Genomic DNA, 27886 nt, shown 5'->3' with positions numbered 1-27886 from the left:
GTTTTCCTTCAGCGGGGGAATGCAGCAGTGATAAGGGAGGGACTGACACACGTGCAGAACAGTTGCAAACAAGTGCACATGGCTTCTTTTTTTTTTTTTTTTGCGCTTCTCATATTATCGACAATGTTTTTTTTCCACATAATTTTCCTGCAGGTACTATGCAGCCTTTTTTTTTTGGCCACCAATCCGAGAATACTTCTCATTGCTCCCGAAGAAAAACATTTTTTGTCGGGTGTATCATCATAAATGACAGGTAGCAGTCGGCAAATCTCTACCTGGTTTATGAAAAAGAATGATGTCACCTGCAGATCTTGTGGCTCCCTAATACCTCAGTGGCTTGATGTCTGATTAGCATATTATTATATATATTTTTTATTATTATGCCTATTCTTTGACCAGTATGCTTTCCCCTTCAGATCCAGACCACGAACTGGATGAGGTGGATTACGCCTTCATTCTGGTTCAGTGTACCAAACTTTTGTTAGTAATGTCTGAAGCAAACCAGCTATGCTGGGTTGATAATACTTGTTTGCGACAACCTGCCATCTGCTGAAGAGAGGGATGGAGAGAGACGGTGTGATTAAGTAGGGTCAAGGAGAATAATTCTGCTTTGTGTTACAAGTAGCAGCTACATATATAACATTATTAACATTATTATCACTGTTATCATTCTCACTGCTGTAGCGGGGCTGCATTCATTTATGATGACAAACAGCCATTTTCTGTTAACTGTTATAGAAATACACTTGCATGACAAGCCAATTAAGTACTCTGAAAGTGAAAATGATGAAGAAATGGCAGAGAGAGAGGGGGGGGGGGGAGGGAGAGAGACCTATTTAGTAGGTTGAAATTGAGGATATAAGATATAAATGTGTAGTGAGTGGGCCAGTTTGTCTGAATAGTTAGCCTGGATAAACACGATGGGATTCAATGTCTTTATTCAAATCGCAGCACAATTGAGGAGTGTGAGAGAGACGGGGAGAGAAAGTTGCTTTAATGGATTACGTCAGAGGAGTTTCGGGAAACAGTTTTTCGAAAGACAGCCTTGTGTAAGAGCTGCACGTTTCTCCTCTCCTCTCGCCCCTCGGTCCAGCTCACGTATATCTCTCTCTCCACACCTCTTTCACTCTTCCCTATCCCCCTCTCCCTGCTACGTCCTGCTCCGTGGCTTTGTCAGTCCGTCTTCCCAAATTCCCTCTCCTTCCCGCGATGGCTTTTGTCCCCTGCGTTTGCACAGTGGGCCACTGTCTCTGGGGTTCAGTCCCAGAACATGCAGCTGGACCCCCAGCCTCAAAGGCATCCTTGTTAAACAGATATGGAGGGAGATGGAGCAAAAGGGAGAGATGGAGAGAGTGTACTCCCTGTATCGGGTGAAAGTGAGATTTTTTTAACATATTCATGCGCAAGGGTATCATGAATGCTTGTCAAGTGCTATAAGGTATGCTGTGTTTCTGTGCTTTGGCATGAGTGTGTGGGTCTCCACTGCAGTAGTTTCATGTTTTAGATGAAATATAATCAAACTAGTATTCATTATGGTCAGTTAGTGAAATCAAATTTTATGTAATAGGCCTAGAACAGGCTTTACCTTAACACTGTAGCTTTCAGTAGGACAAAACAGTAAAGTTAATCATACACAATAACTGGGGTAGCAATGGATTAATAGGAAAACCTACAAAACTAAAACATACTGTCATCTAAATATTTTTAACTGATTTAATTCATACAGATGAAAAAAAAACGGAAGTAGAACTCGGATGTCGGAACAGGAGGTGTCCTGCTGTTCGGTAAGAACATTAGGCGTGGCGAAGGTGTGGGTGTCGTTGAAGACTCTCATTAAATGTTAAGTAAAACTTTTGAGATCATATCCAAGATTTTATTCGTATGGGCATAAATTTCGTGTGCGTTTTCACTTCAAGACACAAATAAGTTAAATGGTTACGTTACTGCTGTCCAAAATAGGCCCTAACGTTAGCTAGGATAACGAGCTAATATTAGGGTCACTTGACGTGACCACACCCGAGCTTTGACCTGCAAGGCGGCTTCTCATTCCTGTTTGTTCCAACGTAGTTGCATATATTTCTTGAACAAGCTATATCCATGATTTGTACCATTTTATTTTCCAATACTACTTTGGCTGAGTAGCTCCCTGAGTGCAAATGCCAAGTTCACCTGAGGAACGTTTGCGCGTGGCTGCGATAATAAATGCTTTGAAAGCTGCCGGAGTCCGCGTGAAAAACTGGAAGAACTTCTTAAACGGAGAAACCACCCATGGGGACACGTATAAACAGGTAGACTGAATTTATGTAACGTTTCGTTGCCTAGTTTGTGTATGTAACCTCCTGTCGGTGTGGCTCTACGTCATCAACAGATTCTCCAGCTATTAATTTGCATGTATTATTCATTTCGCATAATTGTGGAATATGTTCACGTGCTAGGCTACATATCTAGATGTAGAAAGCCAGTGCAAAATAATCAGAGAATGGCATAAATGCAGTCGATATTGACCTTGAGTAATTAACGATATAATTCTGCTGATGGAGCCATTGCTGAATTAAAAGTTTAAAAAACACCAATTGATTGTATTCCGACCTCATACTGAAAGATAGCTACATTTTTTAAGTGGAAAAAGTGTGAGCCAGTGCGAAATTCATTGACTTGCACTAGAAAAAGTTGCATATAGCGTGAAGGAAGTCTAGACACTGCACTGAAGGGACGTTAAAGAAAGTGTTTTTCGCGAAATTTCCAACGTATTTTAATTACTATTGACTACTTTTTGGCTGTCAGGAGAGACGGTGCAACAGCTTTGGCTTCGGTCGAGATCTGGCCGTGCTGCCGCAGTGTCAATTACCAGAGATGGGGGGTGCAGTGCCACGGTACATGTGAACACCAACTTTATTTAATTTTTATTTTTTTTTATTTTTTTTTTACGTATGTATGGGCAGTATAGTCATGCTTTGTCCAAAACGTCGATTTAATTATGTAAGAATACTACATAAACATCTAAATTAACGTTCACCAAGCTAGCTAGCAAGTCATTGTGTTTTTTCCTCTTTCCCCCCACTAGCAAGTTAAAATTCTTAGAACTCGCGTATGCTTGAGAGACTGCGAAGCAGCCTGTTGTTATTTTGGTTTAATTGCAAGACTGTGTTTTGTCAGCTCTTTAAAATAAAATAAGATGGTTTAAAAAATAAACTATTGATGGCTTTAAAAAAATAAATAAAATGCAATTCACTTTGTTGTTGGACTTCTGTGTTTGGCTAGGGAAGTTTTGGAGGACAGATGAATTGTGTTCACAACAAGTGGCATTTCAAACAGAGATTTTAATTAAGGGTGTGAGAGAAGCTCAACCTTGGGGATTGTTTTTCAGCTTCCTGGTGGACGCCTGTGAGTTCCTGTCCCAGCACCTGCACACTGAGGGGCTCTTCAGGAAGACTGGGTCGCTGAGCCGGATCCGTGCTCTCAGGGTAATGGGGCTGAGGACGCGGGGGAATGGGACGACATGGGAAAATATCCCAATTATGGAAACTAATCACTAGAGAAAGAGCATCTAGGGTCAGAACTGCACATCAGCAGCACCACTGTTGTACTGTGTGTCTCTGGTTGGGTCAGGTATTAACAGATCTTCAGGATTCTATCTGTGGAATCTTAGCTGATGGTAGGGATACAAACTTCATGCAATTTTTAAAATCGGTTGTCTGCACCCATTACTCGATTAATGACGATGAACTGATAAGCTTATAATCTATTGTATACTTAAAATAGGCCTGCCAATGAATGTGTATATATCAGAATGTGTGTTTTATAGCCATGCTCATAAAGTCATTACGACAGGCTTTGCATTGTGTATTAAGGCCATCATGGCAAGAAACAGAATTATACCAACATGGATTCGCGGAAATCTGAGAAATCTGCACTGCTGAGGAGGGACAGCTGACATTAGGCAACAGGCTGGCTGAACTGCCACAGCGATGGCGACAAAAGATATTGCTTATCTTATTGATAACTTTGCAATCAGCAAATGAACCACTTTAGTTTTCTCTCCCTCTCTCTTTCCGACAACTTGTAACCACTAATCTGGTTTTATGGTTAAAACAACTCATCAATCTGTTTAGTAGTGTAAATCGTATTCTGTAGTGCAAGAGGAGGCTATACTTTTAGTAAAGTTCCCAACTGTGTAAATGAAGCCTAAAAAGTAATGGCCTAAAATAGAATGAAGTGCTAGGAAATACCCAAAAAAAAAAAACCCAACCTGTAATAGGCTCTAATAGGCTATATTACTGAATAACATTTCATTGATGGTGCAAGTCGATGGGAACCGTGACTCGTCAACTTTCTACCGGTCGAGGGGATTCGTCTCCCTAACGCAAAATCTAATTGCCAGCGTTCTGTTATTCGCCGAAACGGTTTATTGAATTTAACTGTTTGACCGTTCAGATGAATCGATCAACGTTCTTTGTAAACGATGAACGGTCAGTCGATTCACTGCGAACATCCCTAGCTGATGGGTTTGTGTAATCTGCGTGTCCCGCCCAGCCAGGTTACGGTCCGCGCGCTGTAATAGCTGGTTGTGAAATTGACGGTGGAAGCCCTTGGCTGTCCTGTTTGTAGGTGTGCGTCTGGTGTGTCGCCCTGTGCGTGTTAGCGCTTGCACGCGCATGTGCGTGCGTGCATTCGCCTGCTCGACGCTGCCGTGACTCTTTGGTGGAGCAACATCTCTCTGTCTGTCCATTTCGCAAGACAGGAAGAAGCAGAATTGTAGGGCACGGCGATGTGTGCAAGGGCAGGAGATGAGAAAGAGCGAAACTGACTCCGCCCTCTTACTGTCAGAGGCTCTGTTTTCCCCCCCACCCCTCCCCACACATTAAAGCGCTGTGACAGATCAAAGGCCTTTGTCTTTGTGCAGTACAATGAGTTTACCGCACTGCTTATCTGCAGCGCATCTCTTCTCAAACAAAAGTCTGAACGCGCGTTCTGATGAGATGCCTTGTTTAATAAATCCCCAGATTTTTAGAACTTGTGTGGAACTATGAAATTAACCCAGAGCGATGGACCGTCCCTGCGTCTGTGCTTGCAGTAAGGGCCAGTGCAAAACAAGGGCCTTATGGGTGGGCTACAAGTGAATTATGTAACAAGCGCACGCTGGGTGAGATGTAATGCACACTCCTTACAGTAGGTGGCAGTGTTCCACCTGCTGCCTTTCAAATAAGTACATGGAAGATGGTGTAGCCCCTTGAATGCCACACTTGTGCATTTTACCGGTATGGATAGATTTTTTTTGTTTGGACTTTGCAAACCTATGCTTCATTTGTTGTGAGCAGTGGAATAGAATAGAGTAGAATAGAATTATAAATAGATCAGTTATAATATCAGAGACTAATGGGTCCAAAAAAGTGTCTCACAATTTTTTGAAATTTTTGGATTCTGGCAGGCAAAATGTATTTTTCAGAAGAATAATTGCCATGGCCTAGGTGAGGAAGCAAGGTTATGTGATGGGGGCGGGGGGCGTCTGGGTGAATTAATACCATTCTGAGTGGCACAGTTTCACGTCGTCAGCCTCAGTTCAGTTTGGACACGACACCGTGTTCCTCGTTCTGCGAGGAAGCCGCGTATCACACGGGGACGGGCGGGAGCCCAGCGTCACACCCCTATTGAAAAAAAGTGTCCTTACCCGTCTGTTACTGACACCTGTTCCCCTCAGGTGTCTGTGTCTGCGTGTGTGTATCAGACCTGGACCAAATAAACACTTGGGAGAACATCTACCCTTTATGCGCCAGTGCAGTTCCTGCAGGTTACTTGTGGTTTTAAGGGAAACGTTTTCTTCCTGGTCTGTTTTCACCTGTATTCAGAATAAAAGTCTCAATTCGTTTGGGTGCCCTTTGGTGGAAATCTGGAGGAATGTTTTACCAAATTTTACCAGCATGTCCTGAGGAAGTATTGGTGTATTTCAGGTGTATATTTGCTGGAGCATGAGTGTGTGCACATGCTGACAGCCTCTCTCCCTCTTTCTCTCTCTTTCCCTCTCTCCTGCTTGCCGTCTCTTTTCTCTCCATCTGTTGCTGCCCTCCCCTCTCTTTCTCTGTCTCTCTCCCCCTCTACCTTTCCCTCCATCACTCCCTTCTCTCTCTTTCTCTCCTTTCCCTTTCACCATCGCACCTTCATCTCTCCCTGTCTCATTGCACTCTTTTCTCCCTCTCTCTCACCACCCCCCCTCTCTTCTCTCTCCCTCTCACCCTCTCTCTCTCCTTCTCACCATCTCTCTCCCTCTCCTCTCTATTTCTCACCCTCCCCCTCTTCTCTCTCTTTCCCTCTCTCCCTCTGTCCCCCTCCCATTCTCTCTCTCAGGTGGGGCTGGAGCAGGGGGAGGAGGTCTTCTCTCCTACTCTCTCCTCCTCCCTGCAGCCTTGCGATGTGGCCTCCCTGCTGAAGCAGTTCCTGCGGGAGCTGCCGTCCCCGCTCATCCCTCCGGAGCTGCAGGGGGCGCTGTGCCGCGCCCAGGGGCTGGGGGCAGAGGGCATCCGGGAGGGGGCCCAGGAGGGAGTGCGGGAGGGGGGTCGGGAGGGGGGTCGGGACGGGGCCACCCTGCTGGTGACGACACTCTTCCCGCCCGCCCACGCCCGGGCCCTCCGGTACCTCTGCACCTTCCTGAAGAGCGCCGCCCAGAGGTGAGCTGTGGTTACAGCACCCACCTGTCCCAACCATCAGCTGTTAATCATAATGCATACTGAGCAGCTGAGTAGCATATTATTCTGTGATGCAATTACTAAGAAAACCATTGTACTTTTGGCAGGGTTGTATCAAAAACGCACCATACATCTCTCTTTCTCTTCCTCTGTTCCTCCGTTCCACATCCCTTTTCCTCCCCCCGTCTTTCTCTCCCACCGTGCACTTCCCTCTCCCCCTCCCCCCCTCCGTTCTCCCCTCTCTCTCTCTGTCCCCTCAGGTGCAGTGAGAACCGCATGGAGGTGGGCAGCCTGGCTCTGGTGATGGCTCCCAACTTGCTGCAGGGCTTGGCGGCGGGCGGCAAGCTGACCGTGGGCACGGAGAGGCTGCTGGAGCGGCAGGCCGCCGTCGTCGCGGCCCTCATCACGCACGCCGAGCGCATCGGTAAACGCACTCACTTAACGCGCGGCATGAGGTCACAAGCGCGGGGTTAGAATGCTCTTAACTGAACATTCTAACGCTGATGTCACAATCAATACTGGTAATTGAAAGCAGTGGAGTTCTAGAACACTGACTTTACGTACTCGTCAAAGGGTTAAATACTTCAACTCTGCTTATTTTCACCAATATTCACAACAAACTACTTTGTTCATATAATTGTACAGATAATACTTTCCTTCCTTTAAAATTCTCAGTCTCTGCTGAAGGGTTTTAAAATTTTTACTGTATTTCAAATGCAGATTTTGCCCAGGTCTAGTGTGTGCATGTATGTGTACATACATGTGGTAGGGTAGTGTCAGTGTATGTATGTATTAGTGGTACTACAGTGACATCAGTGGGGTTGACTTAGTTGTTCTCTCATAAGTTCTGGATGGGCATTGAAATGTTTAGTAACATCCTGTGGGACTGGAGGAATCTGATGTTCTTTCTACCCCCCCACCCTCGTCACTTCCTCATTTCACCACCCCCGCGTGCCCTCCAGGGGTGATTCCCTCCGTCATCCTGGAGGCGCTGTCGGGCGCTGGCCCGCCCTTAGCGGAGGGGGCGGGGTTCCAGGAGAAGGCGGGACTCAGCGTGTACCGGAGCCTGAGGCGCCAGAGGAGGCGGAGCGTCGGAGGTGAGGTGACGGACAGCTCGTTACCGACCGCGTCGGAGTGGAACTTCGATTTCAGCTCTGTCAGTTAAATCGGTTAAAAATGACTTGACTCGTTCGAAAAAATAAAAAAGCTTCAAAGAACGTTACGGGCATTTTCAGTTCCTGAGCGGAATTTCACTTACATAACAAAACGTAACGGCGAGAACAGGCCATTCAGCCCGACAGTGCTCACCATTTTCCTGACTAAATTAGTGCTCTGATTTCCTACAGACTAGACAGTGTCTAACACCGTAGTTACTTTAATCCAAACTGTAACGTGGCTGACCCCTGGCCTGTTTTGGGTGGGGGCGGGGGGGCCCAGGCACTGTGCTCTTTCTGAGAAGTGATGACTGGAGTGCGGCCTCTCGCATGCGGGGGCGTGACCTTCTCAGTCTCGTGTCTCACGTCAGGTCCGGAACTTTCCATGGTCTGTCTCAGTTTTTTTTGGTTGTTTTTTTTTTTTCTCCCCCCCCCCCCCCCCCCCAGAGATGTTTGTGGACGCCTTCTGCAAGCTGAAGACAGGCCGCACTCCCAACGGTCCCTCCCAGCCCTCAGACGCCGCACAGGGTGAGGGAAAACGCAACGCTGCCCCTGCTGGCAGAACAGGGCACTGCACCTGCCACTGCTCCAGTGTAATCAGGGCTCTATCGTTCTCCCATTTTAGGAGCATTTGCTCCTGAAAACTGATGTGTGCTGACTGTAAAAATAATTTAGAACATCTGCTAATTGAAATGCATGTGTGTGCGCACATTTTTCCAACTTTGGAGCACATTGTCCTTTAAAATAAGATTAGTGTAGAGCCCTGGTACAGGTAAGTTCTTATTTTGGTGCCAGGGGTGATTGTATTTGCCATTACAGCCCTGTCAGTACTGTAGAAAGGGTATGTGAGGTCTCCCATACCATACCATACCATAATGATCCATCTCCCACTCATATGCATTACTACTCCAGGCCAGCAGGTGGCAGCAACTCCTGTACCGCAGTCTCCTAGTACCACCAAGCGAAAGGCCTCTGAAGACGCGCTTCCTGAGGTAGAGGGCTCTGCCAAAAAGAGGTACCTGTGTTTCTATTGTTCCTGGGACTATTCCCATTCTCATATTCTATGGGTGTCTATAGTAATGATTTTTCACTTACTATCTGTTACAGCTTTGGTTTGGTCTGATAAAACCATGCTGCTTGTTCATGAAATTTATAATGGTACTGTGTTGCATTATTTTAAAAAAACAATGAAATATTTTACCATTGTATGCATGGGTGTATGTTTGTGTCTGTGTGCTCGTGTGTGTATGTGTCTGTGTGTGCGTGTGTGTGTGTTTTGCAGACGCTCGATCCATGACCTGAGAGAGGATAACCAGCGCACAAGCCTGTCCTGCTCGGATGGTCAGTATTTTACCCAGCACCCAACCTCTCCCCCTCCTCAGCAGTGCTGGGGCTCCTCTCTGTTCCCAAACTCCCGTCTGCCCCACCTGCAGACTCCGAGTCCCCGCTGAGCCAAAGCCCCACCCCCAGCCTCTGCTCCGTCGCGTCTGGGCTGGAGGGCACCGAGGAGCACCATCTCCTGGGACCCCAGACCCCCTCTGCCAGACAGAGGAACCACAGGAAGAACACCAAAAGAGTGAAGAGGTGAGCTCTCTCCACCCCCACCCCACATGCCCTGTCTCTGGTACAGTACATTGACTGATGTCACTGTCTGCAGCAGTTTGCTGGTATATCGTGAAGTTCTCTCAAATGCAGTTGTAACCCCCCCCCCCTTCAAATGGTACCTCCATCCCTGGCTGTTGCTTCTACAGTACAGGCAGCACAGACAGCGCGGACAGAACAGACCCGCACAGGTCGCACAGACGGCACAGGCAGTAGCTGTGTGGCGCTCTGACTCACTGCAGGCCTGCGCTCTCCCCTCCCCTCCCTAGGGTCCCGGCTCCAGAGGACAGGGCCCAGCGCAGACGCAGGTCCCTGCGCTTCTTCACCACGAGCGGCTGGAGCGGCGCTGTACGTCTCTCCCCCCCCCCCCGTCTCCCTGTCTCTTTCCCTCACTCTCTGTTTCTGTCTGTCTCGCTGTCTCTTTCTCTCCCTCTCTCCCTTTATGTCTTGTGGCAGTGGCAGTGTAGTATAACGGGTAAGGAGCTGGTCTTGTAACCTAAAGGTCACAGGTTTGATTTCTGGGTTGTTGTACCCTTGAGTAAGGTACTTAATCTGCATTGCTTCAGTGTATATCCAGCTGTGTAAATGGATGCAGTGTAAATGCATGTGAAAAGTTGTGTAAATCGCTCTTGATAAGAGGGTCTGCTAAATGCCTCTCTCGCCCTCTCTCTGTCTCTGTTTCTCTCTCTCTCACATTTGCTGAGCCCCCCTGTCCACATCCTACCCCCCACCCCACCACACTCTTCTGAAATGACGTGTCTTTCCACTCACCCACACGCACTGCCTGCACCACCGTTTTAATGCCACTCCTTCATGTATATGTATATACACCATAGTGCTTATAGATACCGTAACAAGTGTGTGAATGTGTAGGGACATAATTATTCATGTTTTATTAGTTATGTTTCCTGTATAACTTTTAGCAGTGACTCACAAACCAGTGGGAGAGAGAATACCAAGTGACAGTGATGCATTGGGGTTTTTCTTTTTTGCGTAGCTCAGCATTTTTCTCGATAATCACGTGAGCATCACTGTTTCTGTTGCGCTATATTAGCGCTGTGTAATCCTGACACCTGCACACGGGGTCTAATTTGGGAGCTCTTTGACTATAATAACTCTCGAGAGCTGGCCCGCTGCCAGGCCAGAGCAGTAACGTCAGCTGTTTTTCTATTTACGCGCAAGTAGATTTACCTCCTGCCCGTCCACTTGGTTTAGTGATCTAAACAGCATGTCATCATCTGAACTGTTTTGTAGTTTCACTGTCCACAAGCAGTAGCTTATGCTTTTTATGTTCAGAGCCATGCTATGGCATGATGCCTGTCTGTGTTAGACCCACTCTGTCCAGTTTAAACGAGGAAGTACCACACACACCCACACACACATCAAATTAGCCATCTTCTTATGAGTACTTATCATCACCCTCTGAGTCACTGAGTCTCACAGAGTGGACACAGATTTCATTTCATTGTTTTATAGTGAGTTGTTCTGCTTATTCCCCTGTATTGCGTCTCCTCCTGGATTGGTGATATTGCCAAAGTTCTCTATTTTTTTGATCAAGGACGGTAACAGTTCTTGGTAACACGGTCGGAGTTGTGGAGACAGCAGTGTCTGTACAATAGTAACGCGGCCTCTCGTTTGATCTCCAGAGCACCGCCCCCTCAGTCGCCGTTGAAGCCGGTTGGCTGTTGGGCACCAATCGATTAACCGACGGCTCGGAGGAACCGCCCAGCTACGAGGGGGGCGGTCCATTTCGGACGCCCGTCATCCTGATTGATGGCCCAGGAGGAGGTTTTTGCCGTTCATTTGGTTCTGTGTCTACCTGGCAGAGTTGCAGTCAGTTCCATTTTTCAGTTCGATCAATTAGGAACATATATTAAAATTCAATTGAGTGGACAAACTCACAGGTAATACATAATGGGACTTCTTCTGTCCATAAATTTAACAGAATTTTTCTGCTGAATTGTCTGATTTAAAAAAAAAATATATATATATATATATATATATATAGTTGTACTTTATTTAAAAAGGAAGTCACCCTGAGATAGGATGCATAAGTTTTCATAAAAACCAAACCGTCCATCAACACAGCAGTACATAACTGCACAGAAAATGATTACTCACTGTACTAATTTAGTCTGACCAAGGGCTGTCTATACAGCCTGCTGCACCATCATGTAAATCCCCTGCAGCAGCCAACACTTCCTCTTACTCTCCCAGCACAGTGTGTCCCTGTTGACCGACTCTCAGTGTTCCCTGTTGACCGACTCTCAGTGCGTCCCTGTTGACTGACTCTCAGTGCGTCCCTGTTGACCGACTCTCAGTGCGTCCCTGTTGACTGACTCTCAGTGCGTCCCTGTTGACTGGTTCTCAGTGCGTCCCTGTTGACTGGCTCTCAGTGCGTCCCTGTTGACTCTCAGTGCGTCCCTGTTGACTGACTCTCAGTGCGTCCCTGTTGACCGACTCTCAGTGTGTCCCTGTTGCCGACTGTGCTCTCGACTCAGTGCGTCCCTGTTGACTGACTCTCAGTGCGTCCCTGTTCTGTGACTGGCTCTCAGTGCGTCCTGTGCGTTTCTGACCTCGTGCGTCCCTGTTGACTGGTTCCCAGTGCGTCCCTGTTGACTGGTTCCCAGTGCGTCCCTGTTGACTGGCTCTCAGTGCGTCCCTGTTGACTGACTCTCAGTGCGTCCCTGTTGATTGACTCTCAGTGCATCCCTGTTGACTGGCTCTCAGTGGTCCCTGCAGGCTGAAGCGTCGGCCATGTTGCTCTCTCTCCGCAGTGGTGGTGGGGAGGGACGTGGAGGACGACCCCGACGCGCTCAACTGCAGCTTCGTGGAGAGCCCATGCCACACGCCCGTCACCAGCAGGAGGGTGTGGAGTGCGGCACAGGTCGAGGGGGCGGACGGGGAGGGCGGAGCCAGCGAGGGGAGGGACCAAGGGGGTGGAGTCACAGTGGAGACAGGGGAGGAGACTAACGAGCCGGCCCCCTGCAGGGAGGCGGGAACGCAGCTGGAGGGGGCGGGGAGAGAAGGGGGCGTCGGTCGCAGAGAGTGGCGCGATCCCATCGCGGACGTTTTTCGGAGGGTCAGCCGGGGCTACCGTCCCCCGCGGCGCTCCATCAGCCTGCCGGAGGTCTCCTCGGAGCCGGCCGGAGGTCCGGGAGAGGGGGGTGAGGCGGAGGAGTGTGGGGGTGAAGGTGGAGAGTTTGTGGGTTCCGATTTCCACAAATGTGTCTGGCCTGTGGAGGACCCCACGAGAGAAGGAAACGGACTGGCCTGGGACAACCCCGGGTCAGAACAAAGCACGGGAGGAAGAGGAGGAAGAGGAGGACAGGCGGAGGAGGTGCAGCAGAACGAGCAGGGTAAACGCAAAGAAACGGAGAGAGAAAAGAAAGGGAAGAAAGAGGAGAAGAGACGAGCGACGAGAGAGGGCGGGGGGAAGGGGGAGGAGTCTTTGGGGCTGGGGTTCGAGCGCTCTCACCAGCGCATGTCGGTGGCGGACCGCATGCGGCGGTTCAACCTACTGTCGGCGCTGCTGCGGGCCCCCCGGCCCCCGCCCGGCCCCCCCCCCGCGCCCCAGCGGGGCCCCGTGCGCCTCCGCCGGCAGGGGGCCCGCCGGTTCAGCCGCTCCGTCAGCCACGAGGGCGTGGCCGGGCTGCTGCAGGAGCAGGGTCCCGCCGTGCCGCTGCCTGAGAGTCCGGAGGCGCTGGAGCCAACGGAACGGGACCCGTCCCCAAACACTCTGGACCCTCATAACCCTGTGAACCCTCATAACCCTGTGAGCCCTCATAACCCTCTGAACCTGCAAAGCCCTCCAGACCCTCTGAACCCTAACAACCCTCAAAACCCTGTGGACCTCCTGAAATCTCATAACCCTCTGGACCCTCATAACCCTCGAGACCTTCTGACCCCTTCCAAGCCTCATAACCCTTTGAACCCTTTGAAACCTTCCAACCCTCAGAATCCTCTTGACCCTCAAGACTCTCCGGACTCTCTTAACCCTCATCACCTTGTGAAACTTCTGAACCCTCATAACCCTCTGAACCATCATAACCATGAAGACTCTCTGAACCTTTCCAACCCTCATAACGCTTTGAACCCTCAGAAGCCTCACAACCTACTGGACCCTTCGAACCGTCAGAACCTTCCGAATCCTCCGGAACCTATGAACCCCCTAGAATTGTCGTCCAAGCCCCCCAAACCGCAGCACCGCCATCCATCGCGGCGCCTGCCGCCAAACCCGGGGGGGCAGCAGTGTCGGCACGGCCCGCGTCTGAAAGAGCTGCCGCAGAGGCCCCCCCAGCGGCCCGGGCCCCAGCAGGGGCCACAGGAAGGAGAGAGCGGGCCCCCTGAGCCAGACCTCCACGAGCTGCTGGAGCTGCAGCTGCGCATTCAGCACCTGCAGCCGGAGTCTCCGCTGGAGCCTCCAGCATCCCAGAATGCTCTATGTGTGACCCCGCCCTCTCCCCTGGAAGGCCCCGCTAAGGACGCCAGATCTCTACGCTTCCTGCCTCTCCCCGCCCCTCTGCCCCACCACGCCGACGCTCGCTCGCACAGAGCGCCCCTCGCTAGCCCCCCGCCGCGTCTGCTCTCGGCCTCGGACCCCTGCCGCCCCCTAGAGGCGGACAGGTGTATTGACTGGGCTCCAGAAACGGGCTCCGGTACCGACCGTTCCCCTCGTCGCTATGCCGATGGCTTTAACGAGATGGGGCCTGGTGGGGACGACCCACACCCCTCTCTCTCCCCGTTGGCATTGCGTTTCAGGGCCCCTGCCACCAGGAGGCGCTACAGAGATTCCCCCCGCTGGCCCATTCCTGAGATCCATATCACCGCCTTGACTCCCTTCCAGCTCTGAACTCTGATAGGCTGACAGGAAATGACATCAGTCACCTCTTCCTGCTCACATCCTCAACCAGAAGCTATTAACAGTAGGGGGACCAGTACTAGTCCTGCCTTCTCACCTGAACATCTGTAATGCTCGTAATGTACACAGCTGAGAAAGTAAAGCTAGCATCGCATGCTGTCATTGTTTCGTTGATGGATGTTTCCGGAACACTGCGCCCGTTAGTGTCCGTTCCTGCAGTGGTTTCATGTTTTTTAATGTTTTGTGCCATTCTATTCCATGTCAAATATTTTGCGGTTTAATAATTCAAATACGTGAATTTATGACTTTGTATGATTATTTATTTTGTCATATTTGCTGATATGCTGTAATTTAAGTTAAACGTTTTTTCTTGTTTTAATAAAATGAGTTATTTTTAATGTCTTTCGCCATCTATTCCAGAACAGTGTGTGCGTGCATACATGCGTGCGTGCCTGTCAGTTGGTTCTTGTTGATTAAGCTGGGGATTGCTGTTTTTCTTGATAGCAAAGCTGTGGTCTCACGTCAGCATTTCTGCGGATTGCTCACTGTCAACACACTGTATGAGACCTGTGCACCTCAGACAGCAGATGTGGTGACGGCAGGATGAGTGCATGTGCGGTGCAGTAAATCAGTAGTCCCTGCCCACCATATAAATGTAATCCATTATTGTCAATACTGTTGTTCAATACTGTTGCATTGTAATGTTAGTGTGAAATGGTGGCAGTGCATTTAATCAGTTTTCAATGAGCACAGTGATGGGTGCTGTACACATCTATCACGATTGCAGTGCTGCACACATCTATTGTGATTACAGTGCTGTGCACATCTATCACGATTGCAGTGCTGTACACATCTATCATGATTACAGTGCTGTGCACATCTATCATGATTACAGTACTGTACACATCTAGCATCATCGCAGTGACGTACGCATCTAGTATGATTGATGTGCTGTGCACATCTAGCATGATCGCAGTTTAGCCCAATGAGTTACATGCCTGTTAAGTGTTAAACCTTTTAGAGACATTTCTTCCAGGTTCCCTCTTCTGTACCTGCAGTTTCACTTTCTCACTTGACTTGAGAGGCTAAAATGGTATGTGAATCTGTATGCAAGTTGAGCTGCCTGCTAAACCCCCCCACCCCGCCCCCCCCGTGTATTCCCCTGGGAAAGCTCCACGCCTAGCAATATTATTACAAATACAACTAAGGGCACATTATGTGCGATTTAGTGCAGAAATGTGAGATCGTGCAAACGGTTGCATAATGTGAGTCACGACTGTCTGCGTGATGAAGGGGGTGTGCTAATTTTCCGGGAAGTTTTCTTTCAAAAGTGTTGCAGGGAATCGGTTCCACCTAGTGGTGCAAAGTTGTACGACGCAGATCAGACTTCACGTGAATTTGGATGGAAGAATTGTGTGTGTTAGCAAGAAGGAAACCAGCTGACTAGAATGTAAGCATTCAAAATGCCTCGCAAGTGCTTTCATTGGAAGTAGATTTGTATGGATTTTTCACCATGCAGATACATGCTTATGAACATGCTCACTGAAGTTATGCTGAAACTGTCAAAAAATGCCTAAAAAAAGATAATGGTACTGTACTTCTCTGGATAGATGCAGTTGCCATGGGAGACAGGACAGAGAGGGAACAGATGGCACTGAATGAGGTGAGGTAGAGACATTTGTCTGTGTGTGGTGTGCATCAACACAGCACTACAGTGTTCGAGTTTGTTTAAAGGGGTGTGTTAATTATGCAAAAAAAGCATATGTAGCATATGTTCTGATTCAGTTGTATTTGTAATTAAGGGATTGTCAATATTGTGTCAGAGGCGTGACTGTGTATTTACGCCTGGTCAACATAACATGACGTAACGTAGAGAACAGGCCATTCAGCCCAACAATGCTCGCCATTTTCCTGACTAAATTAGTGCTCTGATTACCTACAGACTAGATAGAATCTAAAACTGTATCAAGCCTAGTCTTGAAAATCCCCTGAGTTTCTGCCTCTGCTACGTGACCTGGCAGGCTGTTCCAAACATTGACTACTCACTGCGTGAAAAAATTGTTTCTAATGTCTGTACAGAATTTTGGTAATTTCCATTTATGTCCCCTCATTCTAATAACAGAACTCAACCTGAAGAATCTCTTGCAGTTCACTTTGTTGACCCTCTTTATGAATTTAAAAGCCTTGATCAAATCACCCCTGAGTCTCCTTTTACTATACTTGAGGAGATTAAGCATCTTAAGTCTTTCCTCATAGCTTTTATCTTTCACACCAGGAATCAATTTGGTTGGTCCTTCTTTCAACCTTTTCCAGAGCCTCTATATCTTGTCGTATGGTCCCCAGAACTGCACACAATACTCCCAAGTATGGTATAAAAATGTATTGTATAAGATAAGTATAACTTCCTTGGATTTATACTCAATACCTTTGCTTGTATATCCCAGAATCCTGTTGGCCTTTTTTTACTGCTACGGCACAGTGCCTAGAACCTTATCAACCTAGTTTTGATCAACCATTACTCCCTAGTCTTTTTCGAACTGAGCACATTCCAGTTTTGTTCCTCCCATAAAGTAATCCTGCCTGATGTTTTTATTTCCCACATGCGAACATTTACATTTGGTTATATTCAAATTCATTTGACTTCTGGATTTTATTTAAATCTTCTTGGATTACTTTAGTAGATTCTGAACTATTAACTGGGCCTCCAAGTTTTGTATCATATGCAGATTTGACGAATGTACTTTTTATGTCCCTGTCAAGGTCATTGATATATATGAGGAAGAGCAGTGGTTCCAGCACTAATCCTTGTGGGACTCCACTTCCAACAGTTCCCTGCTCAGATAATATCCCTTCTACTACTCTTTGTGTTCTACCCTGTAGCCAGTTCCGAGTCCACTCTGAAATATGTCCTCTAAATCCTACTGTCTTCATTTGGTACCTTATCAAATGGTCCAAGTGTATTTTGTAATGAATCTCAAAGTGAGCAGAAGCTGACCCAACCTTGTTCATACAAAGATAAACACGACATCTTTCTGCAGATTATAATGAATGATTACTGTTTATCTGAATTTATTACAGAGACAAAATAATAAACCCAAGTGAACATGCTGCATGCAGACGTCTGTGCGCTGTGTCAGACAGTACTTCCTGACACCCCCTTTTGGCTAATTTACAACAGCTCCCAAACATTTCATGTAGCAGCTAAAGTCTGTTTTTGCTTTTGGATTTTTCCACTCTTCTTCGCAGAATTCTTACAGCTCAGAAGTAATTGTAGATGTCCTTGGATGGAGATACCAGGTTTTTGTGTAAAATGTCTTCTTGGTGGAGTTCATGATTCTGTTGACCTGAACAGGAGCCCCAGGCCTGTGGATACAAAACAATCCCATAACATCAAAAATATACTGCAGATATGACATTCTTTTCAACAGTGTTCAAGTGTTATTCTCATGCTAAATTCACTACAGATATTATCTGACCACCTCTAAAGACCTGTAGCACCTGGTTCTAATTCGGAACTTAGTTTATTTTGAATCTGTATTAAATGCAAGTAATACCTGAATTGTTGCAAGCAGTAAGGTGTACACATACAGAACTAAACATCTGATCTATCCCATACTTGGGAGCTCTTGAACATGTGCATATACTTTGTTTTAAATCTTAATATCTACCTGAATTTCCCCCCAAGCCTCGTTTTATTGATTTTAAAAAAAATTCTTTAAGTACTTAAAGTCTCTCTTCAATAATAATTTAATACCCTGGACCGGTCTTGTTGCCCTTCTTTGTACTTTTTAAAGCCTCTAACTTTGACGGCCACAGCTGAACATATTGTTCTAAATGCGGTTTTAGCAAGGAGTGGTTCATTTTTCTTGCTAAAACCGCTTTGACGTATGAGCTGAAATCGAACACATTGTTCCGCGTGCCTAAGCAGATCCAAATATTTGTGCAACCCCCCGTGACCTGCCGCGCCGCGTACGTCATCGGCCATGGTTAGGAACGCTCTTACGCGGCGCTTTTAGCCGTTGTGTGTTCACCCTTCGCAGCGTTTTGGTCCGGTGCCTCTTGCAGTTTCGCAGAGCTGCAGCCCCGTGTGGTTTGGGCCTCCTGCAGACACGTCTTTGATGCGATGCGGGGACTGTCCCTATGCTTCACCGCTCTCAGAAGCTCAGAGGTTTTCAAGAAGCCGTATCGTATTGCTGCGAACTGGGACATTTTTAAGGACCTGTCACGAACCGCAGACAAAGGGAACCTTTCTAAAAATGTTCATGTTTCCTCGCTGACTTATTTGCAAGTGTGCTGATTCTGCATGGTTTTAGGTTGGTCGCTTTATTTAAATAGGCATGTTTGAGTATTCTTGTGAAACTGAGACATGTCATCTTTCATTATCGTTAGATTACAATATGCAGGGTTGCTAAGTACATTGGAGTCCTTTGCTGAGTGGTATAATTTGAGGGTTGCACACTTATGTCATCAGGGGACATGTGTCCTGCCCTTATCTTCCAGTTCTAGAGCAGTCCCCCATCTTACAGAGCTAATGTATCACCAGGGGTCACACGCACGAAACAAGCATCCTCCCTAGGCCTGGCTTTACCGTAATATTGGCGGTCTTGTGTAAAGAAGAACGTGTGCAGGTGAGATCCTGGTTCTACGGTAGAGGGCAGGTTTGAAATGAGCCAGGTCCTCTGCCACTAATCATTGTCTGTGCAATTTGTTCACTGGGAACCTCCTGGGGCCTCCTCACATGCTTTCCTTTTATAGAGCCTCAATTTTGAAGTGGGGGAAGTGGGGAGGGGGGGGGGTTTGGGGGGAGCCCTGACAACATGTGGGAGTGTCCCAGTTACACCGACGTGGTCGTGCTGTGGAGGGGACGAGGAGGGGCGGGGCTCGGCTGGCGTTGCCCCCCCCCCCCCCCCCTCGCCTTGGCGAGAGAGGGAGAGCGCTGCCTGTCACTCTCTCTCTTTCTCTCGCACACACACAGAGAGAGAGAGGGAGCCACATGCCGTCCTCCAGCTCTCCCACGCACTGTCGCTGAGAGAGAGAGAGAGAGAGAGACGGAGCGGAGAGCGGGAGAGACAGAACTGAGAGAGCAGGAGAGAGAAGGGGAAGGATTATCTCGTTCGTCCTGACGACCCGCGGATCGCCTTCGGGGGAAGGATGGCGGAAGGCGGAGAGGGAGAGGAGGAGATCCAGTTCCTGCGGACGGTGAGTGACGATCGCCTAGCGTAGCCTAGCGCAGCGCAGCGGGGTCGACCTGCGCGGAGCGGCGCGGTACCGGAGCGTGCGGACGCTAGCGGCGCGTGGGGCTGGGGTCGTTACCTGCGCTTTAGCATGCGGCCGCAGCCCGTAGCCCCTCGCGCGCTCACAGCCGGTCTGACGCCCCACCGCCTCAGGCTGCCACGCTCATACTGGCCGCTCCACCGAGTCTCTGTCTGGCAGGGGCCGGCCCCCTCGCTAACGGACCACCGAATGCTACGGGAACCCTGAATTCCCAAAACGCCCTGTCCTACTTTTTAAAGGACTCCATTTTATCTTTACTCGGCTAGTTTGAGCCACTTCAGGTTATCATTCTTTTCTCCTAGTCTCCTCTCTCTCTCTCTCTCTCCCTCTCTCTCTCTCTCTCTCTCCCTCTCCCTCCCTCCCTCTCTCTATCTCTCTCTCTCTCTCAGAGTTTAAGTTCACTGCCTCTGTAACTCCGTTGACCTCTCTGCGCATCTTGACCCTAGCCTTTTAAAGATGATTGACAGGTGACGGCTCGGCCGCGTCGTCGGGGCGATACGCACCTTCCTCGTACGCGGGTTTTTTTCCGTCCCGAAAGTCCCCCCCACCCGGAGATGGACAGGAGCCGGTGCGGCCGATGGCATTGTTATCTATTTATACCTCGGGGATGGCGAGCCTTGTCACCGTGAGGTGCCAAGCAGCCAGTCAAAGGGACATCTGATACTAACGGGCAGATAGGTGGGACAGCCACAGCACAACAGAAATTTAGTTTAAGACCCTGGAAAGAATTGAAACGAGGAGCCGAGAAACGGCAGTTGAAGTGAACGACAACGTCGAGAAAAGTAAACAGACTACAGTGCTGCAGTCAGAAGTGCTGTAATGAGCTTTTCTTCCCCCCCTTTCATTCTGAAGTGTGTCTGAAAAGTCTATCCTGTACCTATTCCACATCTGTTCTGCCGGGATAGATGACAGCTAAGAGAGCAGGAGGTTCTGTACATGGTTCGAATAGCATAAATTCCCAGGTCATTGGTGGGTTATAGACGTGCAGAAAGCATGCAGGGCTGAGTCACAGATGATGGCGTGTGATTTGTGTCCCTCGGTGCAGCCCGCGTCGCCTGCCGCAGTTACGAAGTGCATGCAGCAGGCGAAACAAGCATTGCGTGTTCCCTTCTTTCTGTTTAATGCGAAGGGGCGAGGGGACGCATTTCAGATATGCGTTTTAAGGTGGCTGGGCCTCTTTCACTCTACGTATCCCTCTCGCTGATGCGTCCGCTCTGTCAGGGTGCTGAAAGGGAAATCTAGGCCCTTACATTACATTACATTACAGGCATTTAGCAGACGCTCCAGTGCATCAGTTCAAAGTGCACTTACAGGTCAAAGGTCACAAAGAGATGACAGCAGTCTTGGGTGCGGTTTTGGTTTGAAGCTGGTTAGATTCTGTGGTATTTTTCTTCCGTAGCTGAGGAAGGAAAATAAAATGGAAGTTGTACTTTTTGAAGTGGATATCTTTCATTTTTTTTTCATATACTGTTATTTCCAGAAACTTGTTCTTTGATGATACCATTAGTACACAGAACAAGGATTGTGTTTGAGGCTTTCAAGTTCTTGATAAATTGGATGAGTTCTTTCCAAGTTGCTCAGGTTGTTGCCATTTATTTATTTGTGTGTGTGTGTGTGTGTGTGTGTGTCTGTGTATGAGCTTATCTGTATTGGTCCTGACTGAGGAAGATGAAGCTGGTGGGAGATTTAATCTGAAGCAGATGAGCTTCCTCACACCGTGTGATCAGATAATTCATCCCAGACTGCATGCAGCTTGTCAACAGTATGAAAACGTGTTATATAGGCATGATGCTAGTCTATGGATACTGGGATACCGGAGTCCCCTTTGTGCCAGATATGAGCTGTTTTAATGGGAGGAAGCTAGCTACCTACAGCGAGTCCCATGGAGAGTTTGGTCTCTCTCTCTGTCTCTCTCTTCCTCTCTTGAAGCAAGGGAGGGAGGGAGGACAGTTTAGAGGGGGTTCGATAGAGGGTGTCCTGCACTTCTCATTTTAAGTGGAATGAATCACGGAATGCAGAGGGGGAGGAGATCCCCCTTTTAACATAATTAGATATGTTCTGTTATAAATGCGCTAGGGTCAAAATCAAGTGCCACCCAATTGTGTTTGTCGAACCTCGGACCAATCTTCCTCTGAGTTTTAAGGCCCTTAACATGGAGGCTTGTTCATGGATCTGACCTGTTCATGTTGTTGAATTTTAATGTCATGGTTTCTATAGTTTAACGGTGAGTCATTGAGACCTTATGCAATAGATTGGGAGGTTTGTTATTCAACCCCTCAGTGGCTGTAGTTGGCTCTGGGTGAGATGAGTTTGTGCACCGCGCACATACAGACACACACAGGCGCGCATACACACACACACACGCACACCCAGACACACACAGGCACACACGCATACACACATATACACTCACACACAAACGCATGCACACACACACACACACACACACACCCATGCTCACACACACACACAGACACACAGGCACACACACATGCACACACGCATGTACACACACACACATACACACACACATAAACGCATGCACACACACACACAGCCCATGCACACACACACACATGCACGCACACACACACACAAGTTGATTCCGTGTACAGAATGAATGCACAGAACCAGGATTTTTGAGAGCAAAACCCCAGGCTCGCTGCGCACACTGTCAGTGAACATCCAAGACTGACGTACTGCAAATGCACATCTTGGCCTTCAGAGGAGCACAGAACTGCACCCCTGCTTCGACCCCTCCGAAAGACAAAGATAAAACCGGAGGGAGCTCTGGCCTACCCACAAGCCTCGGCGTGCCAGGGGGGCGCAGATTATTTCTGTCTGCAGAGCTCATCTGCCCGTCCTTTACCCTAGGTAAGAGCCGACGGGCAGAGTGGGCACGGTGCGTGCTGTCGGTTGGTGATGCCCTGAGTGCAGGTGTGTGTGTGTGTGTGAGTCAGGGTGTGAGTGTGTGTGTGTGTGTGTGTGTGAATCAGGGTGTGAGTGTGTTTTAGGAGGCGTAGTCTCAGGCTCAGGCTCAGGCTCCACGGGGCTGCAGGGCCTGTCTTTTTATAGAGCGTGGCTTTAAGCCTCTGAGAGACGCTCAGGAGGGACGGGAGAGCCTGTGTCCTACATCGCCTCCCCGGATCCGGGGGGAGGGGAGTGTGTGTGTGTGTGCATGCATATGTGTGTGTTTCTGTCTGTGTGTGTGTGTGTGTCACTGTATGTGTGTGTTTCTGTGTGTGTGTGTGTGTTTGCATATGGATGTGTGTGGGTGTGTGTGTGTGTGCGTATGTGTGTATGTGTCACTTTATGCGTGTGTTTCTGTGTGTGTGTGTGCGCGTGTGTGTGTTTATAGGTGCAAGGTTCTGCCTAATGAGCTTTCACAGTAATGGGAGTGTGTATATGTGCACATTTTGATTCTTCTGCTGCATGTTTCACCTCCTGTAGGTACCGCAGGTGGCAGTTTTTCTCCAGGTGACTTGCAGTCTCACTGGGGGGGCGCTGCGCTTGCCCTTCTGCGACCTCCTCTTCCTCTTCTTCCTCCTCATTGTGTGTGCTCTTCAGAACCCCCTTTCCACATTCTCCTTTGTGAGATTAACCGCAAACGTGTAATTAGAATGTTCTGAACTGAACATTCTAATGCTGATGTCACAGTCACTGCTGGTGATGGAAAGCAGTGGAGTTCTAGAACACGGACTTTCCGGAAACATTCCGAAAAGCCCACTCTTCAAAGGGTTAAGCGGCCTGCAGTGCTCGCCCCTCTCCACAGAGGGGGACAGCTGCTGTGTGAGTGGGCTCCGGTGTGGAGGCAGAGAAAGATGAAGGGTCCTTTCCATCCACAGTAGAGCCATTACTGTCCACGGGGGGCACTCCCTGTTTGGACGGCTATATTTGTCACCTGAATCATGAATATCTGTGTCGTGGGTGCGTTGTGTACTGTTGTGTGCTGAGGAGAAGAGAGGAGAGGTGTTGGTGGTACACTGTGGCTAGTTGCAGTGAGAGAAGAGGGAGGTTGAGAGAGAGAGCGAGAGCTAGTCCTGAGGATTCACCTAAGCCTGGCTCATATTTCAGGATTAGGAGTGTGGAAGCCTGGCTGGCTCCTTCAGCGCTCTTATTGATGTCATTGTAAGAGCTCGCTCTCATGTTTACAGGATTCACGTAGACCTCATGCCTGAGGTTCTGAATGAGCAGCTGTTTGTTTCGGCCCTTATAAGAGCCAGACTCCATGTTATGTAGCTGTGATTCAGTGCCTCCATGTTAGTTTAAATCATGTTGTATAGCTGTGATTTAGTATCTCCATGTTAGTTTAAATCATGTTTTATAGCTGTGATTTTGGGCTTCCATTTTAGTTTAGGTGTGGGTATTTTCCATGTCTTCCAGTTGTAGAATCTGATACTTGAGACTGTACACATTTTTCTCCATCATGGTACTTTCCTTCAGGTCCTAGATGCTTGTTTAATTTAAAACATTTTAATTTGTATTGCAAACTGCGTTCATGATGTATAATTAGAACAGTTTCCAGAGGCACTATGAAGAGTATTCTGATTGGCTTAATGTGCCAGTCATGACTGTGGGCTGGGATGTGTCTGTGGTTCATTTTGTGGCGGCTATGTGCGTAGGCTATGACTCCATGCTGACGTGAGTAGCGGTTATCCTCGGGCCGATGGCGGTACTGGCGGCTGGCTCCAGGTTTGCGAGCGACACCGCACCTGCCGCCGCTCGCCCTGCTTGGGGCGTGGGGCTCTCCCTAAATCTCGAGCGCGCGCGTCGGCTGCGTGCCTGGAGGGTGGGTCCTGAACGGTGCTGGAGATTTATTACTGGAGGCCTGCCTCGCCGCGTGGCCTAAGTGGGCCGAGGAGGGGGTCCCGCCGTGTCCGGCCCCGCCCCGGCCTGCCCCAGCCCGCCCCGGCCCCCCACCCCCCCCCGCTTTCTATAAGCCTGTCGCCTGAATGTCCCCAGCCCTGCAGAACAAAAGAATGCAGGAGAAGCAGGTGCAGCCTCTTAAAATAGAGGAGCGGGGGGTGATCAGAGAAAAAGAAAGAGAGACAGAGAGAGAGAAAGAAATAAAGAGAAGGAGAGAGAGAGAGAGAGAGAGAGAGAGCATCAACAGTGACAGTGGCGATGAGAGAGGGTAGTGCTGAAGGGCTGTATCACAAAAAGGGAAATAGGCAGTTCTTTAAATCAGTTCTTTATTTTGCCATTAGTTTAACATTGCTTATACAGCACATTTTTCTTAATCACCAGCATAAACAATGGCTCCCTGCAAGTGCTTATTTGTTTTCTTTTTAACCAAATGCCATCCACCTCTACTAATGAACTTGAGTCATTGACATTCTGGATCTCATTGAATTCTTCAGACTGTTTACGTGTTTGAGTACACTGATCATTATTTAACCTCGGCGTGTTGATAAAAAAGCATCAAGCCTCACGTGAACTCGCACCACATCCATCCCAGATTTGAATGTTGTGCTTTTTCTTCTTTGATAAATGGCCAGAACAGAGATAGAGTTTGTGCAGTCTTCCTTTGAGCTTATCGTACTGCAAACCCCTTAAGAGAAATCCTGAATGTCTCCCTGCTCTCAGAAAATCAGCAGGAGTTCTGTCTAAACAGTCTATTAAAAAGGACATTAGCGCAAGCTCAAGTCACCAAAGCTCTTTTGGGGGGCCGAAAGTAATTGGACAATTGGCTTCTCGGCTGTTTCTTGTCCAGCTGTGTGTTGTTGCATCATTAGTTCATGCACAGGAAAGCTAACAAGGGGTCTAGAGTTGATTTTAGATGTTGATTTGCATAGAGAAATCAGAATAAATCGATCAGAGGCATAGCCAAAGTATTGGGTGTGTCAGAATCAGCTGTACATTGTTAAGAAGCATAAGAGCACCGGTGAGCTAAGCAGTAGCAAACAACCTGGCAGACGACGGAAGATCAGTATATTGGATGACCTATGCTTTCCATTTTGAAGAAAAACCCCTTTTCAACTGTCAAACAGATCAAAAACACTCTCCAGGATGTAGGCACAGATGTATCGAAGATTAAAATAAAGAGAAGGCCATACACCAGAATAACCTCAGAGGGTTTGCTACAGGATGAAAACTGCTGGTAAGCCTCAAGAACAGAACCTGGCCAGGTTAGAGTTAGCTAAATAGCACATTAAAAAAAACAAGCGTTCTTATTAAAAAATAAATTATTGAGAGCGAGGAGAGCTTATTAGGGTGGCATTTCCACCAGAGTCACCAGACCTGAACCCAATCGAACAGCTGCGGGCCGCAGCCGAGGAGGTGAAAGGCCAGACGTCACGTGACATCACACAGATCGCCCGCGGGAAACGTTGAGAAAGCAGCGGGGTAAAATGGAAGACGAGGTGTTGCATAAGCTGGTGGAATCAATTCAAAGTAGAGTTAAGGCAGCGATCAAGTCAATAGGTTGACACACCAAGTACTAACAATTTTTTATCTTCAATACATACAGTACAATACACTTTTTAAATATTGTGTTAATAAAAAATTATGTATTCTTGAATAGGAACTGTTAATGGAGTATCATAATTGGATTAGCCCTTGATAAATAATGAAAATGGTCCATTCTTGGTAGTGTTCTCGGAAATATGGGGTCCCCACTGTGTATGTATATGTGTGTGTGTGTGTGTGTGTGTGTGTGGACATGTATTACTATCTTTGTGAGAACCAAATGTCCCCACAAGGATAGAAAGATGAGGAAAATTGAATAAGGTCCCCACAAGTTCAAGATGCTGTTTTAGGGTTAGGACTTATGGTTAGGGTTACAGTTAGGGTTAAGGTTAGTCATGTAGTGGTTAGGTTAGGAATTAAGGAGTTAATGGAATGAATGTATGTGTGGTGATGTCCTCAGTATAGCATTAATTCTTGCGTGTGTGTGTGTGTGTGTGTGCGTGCGTGCATCTGTGTGTGTGTGTGTGTGTGTGTGTTTGTGTGAACAGATTGCAGTTACAGAGCAGTCCTTTCTTTTTCGGTATCTTATCAATAACTCATTTCAGCTGTACAGCAGATGGGTCAGTGGCAGTAAGCCTGGCTGTGCACTCTCTGTGCTATGAATAAATTGAGAAGTTCTGTCAACAATGGTGAGAGCTGCAACAAGCACCTGCATCTCAGAAACACCCACAGAATAACCAGCGGACATTCTGACATTCATTAAATTTTTCCTGGTTGGGGAAACTCATTTGTAAATGCAGATAGAAATATAAAAATTTTATGACAGATAAATCTTATGCACTCCTTGGAGATGCCATTATCGTTGGCGACTTGCATAGCTTGTGTTTTTAAATTATCTGAATTTTCAGCTCTCTGTTGTCTTGTGGAATTGAGATTAAGCAGATTCAACGACCAAGGGTTCAGTCTCATTGCTCCACCTGTCAATCAAACCGTCACCTTTCAGCCGGGCTGCTGCCCCTGTGCATTGTGGGATTGTCTGCTGCGGTATTGTGAGGCTGCTGTCTGATACTCAGGAGCAGCCGAATATCACATGTCCTCCGCACATCGATGAAGGAGAAGGAGACAGACAAGGCTTTGGGACTGAGAGGGAGTTCTGGTTTGGGTCTGGCTCGGGGGAACAATTTTGAGAGCCGGCCGAGTATGGACGTTCACAACCCAACGCGTGCTGTGCCCCCCACCCCTGCAATCCCCACACAGCCCCCTGACAACCATGTACAACTACAGTATCGACCCCCCCTCCTCCTCCGCCCACTCACTTTTTAACTTCCAACACTGCTGTCAGCACACTGTCAATCCATATGCTGTCCAGAGCAGAGGATTTAGGCCGAGTGTAAGACTATAATGAGAGAATCTTGCTTCTGCTGCTGTTCTTTTTCAGGGTTTAGAAAGTGTGTAAGGCTGTAATGAGAGAAGCTTGCTTCTGCTGCTGTTCTGCTTCAAGATTTACTGAGGTGTCAGTACCGTGAAGTAAAGGTCCAGTAAAATTTAATGTGCAGAAAGTGGCGTCCGCAGCTGTTCGTGGGGTGTGCGTGTGTGTATGTGTGAGACATGGAAGTTACGTGCAAAAGTTATTTGTCATAGTTTTATAAATTTATGCACCTGTGTAGTTCGAATGTGTCTTTGTCATTGCTGAGTGGCACAATGAGCCAGCATTGCACTTAAGAATGCACTAGACTCTGTATTCACCTGTACAATCTTCCCCCAGCCTGACGAAGACAGCCCAGACAGCACTAAAGCCCCCCAGGCTGGAAGCTTCCCCCCTGGGCCCCCCCTGTAGACGGGCGTGGTTACACAAGGGTGTTTCAGAGTCGGCATCTCCCCACAGCTGAAACGGGGGGTTGGGGGGC

General features: G+C 48.1%; 2 protein-coding genes across 13 annotated transcripts in view; both read left to right on the top strand.

Moving 5' to 3' along the window:
- Nucleotides 1-1716: 1716 nt before the first annotated feature.
- Nucleotides 1717-14695, top strand: zgc:153345 (uncharacterized protein LOC566129 homolog). Of its 2 annotated transcripts, none has more exons than XM_064352489.1 (14): nt 1717-1784; nt 2143-2288; nt 2785-2873; nt 3368-3464; nt 6343-6662; nt 6941-7104; nt 7643-7777; nt 8282-8362; nt 8747-8849; nt 9117-9175; nt 9268-9418; nt 9706-9784; nt 11083-11224; nt 12214-14695. In XM_064352489.1, exons 2-14 carry the CDS (start codon nt 2157-2159, stop codon nt 14286-14288), a joined length of 3627 nt encoding a protein of 1208 aa, XP_064208559.1. In that variant the 5' UTR covers nt 1717-1784; nt 2143-2156; the 3' UTR covers nt 14289-14695. The 2 variants fall into 2 exon arrangements, with proteins under 2 accessions (XP_064208559.1, XP_064208560.1); XM_064352490.1 differs by lacking the exon at nt 1717-1784 and adding an exon at nt 1819-1839.
- A 4558-nt stretch (nt 14696-19253) lies between these two features.
- Nucleotides 19254-27886, top strand: part of LOC135263955 (ryanodine receptor 1-like) — an 88050-nt gene continuing 79417 nt past the window's right edge. For all 11 annotated transcript variants that reach the window (XM_064352477.1, XM_064352484.1, XM_064352478.1 and 8 more), the window contains exon 1: nt 19254-19496. In XM_064352477.1, the coding sequence (XP_064208547.1) occupies nt 19449-19496 (48 nt within the window). In that variant the 5' untranslated portion in view covers nt 19254-19448. The remainder of the gene's footprint in view (nt 19497-27886) is intronic.

Source organism: Anguilla rostrata, chromosome 9, assembly GCF_018555375.3.
Source record: "Anguilla rostrata isolate EN2019 chromosome 9, ASM1855537v3, whole genome shotgun sequence".
Classification (NCBI taxonomy): domain Eukaryota; kingdom Metazoa; phylum Chordata; class Actinopteri; order Anguilliformes; family Anguillidae; genus Anguilla; species Anguilla rostrata.
Note: the sequence above shows the minus strand (reverse complement) of the source record. Positions and strands in the feature narration are given on the sequence as shown.

Excerpts from the sequence above, each read along its gene's own strand:
- zgc:153345 (XM_064352489.1), top strand. The coding sequence starts at position 2,157 with ATGCCAAGTTCACCTGAGGAACGTTTGCGCGTGGCTGCGATAATAAAT. Across the intron at positions 2,874-3,367 it reads ATGGGGGGTGCAGTGCCACG|CTTCCTGGTGGACGCCTGTG; the intron begins GTACATGTGAAC and ends ATTGTTTTTCAG. Across the intron at positions 7,105-7,642 it reads CACGCACGCCGAGCGCATCG|GGGTGATTCCCTCCGTCATC; the intron begins GTAAACGCACTC and ends CGTGCCCTCCAG.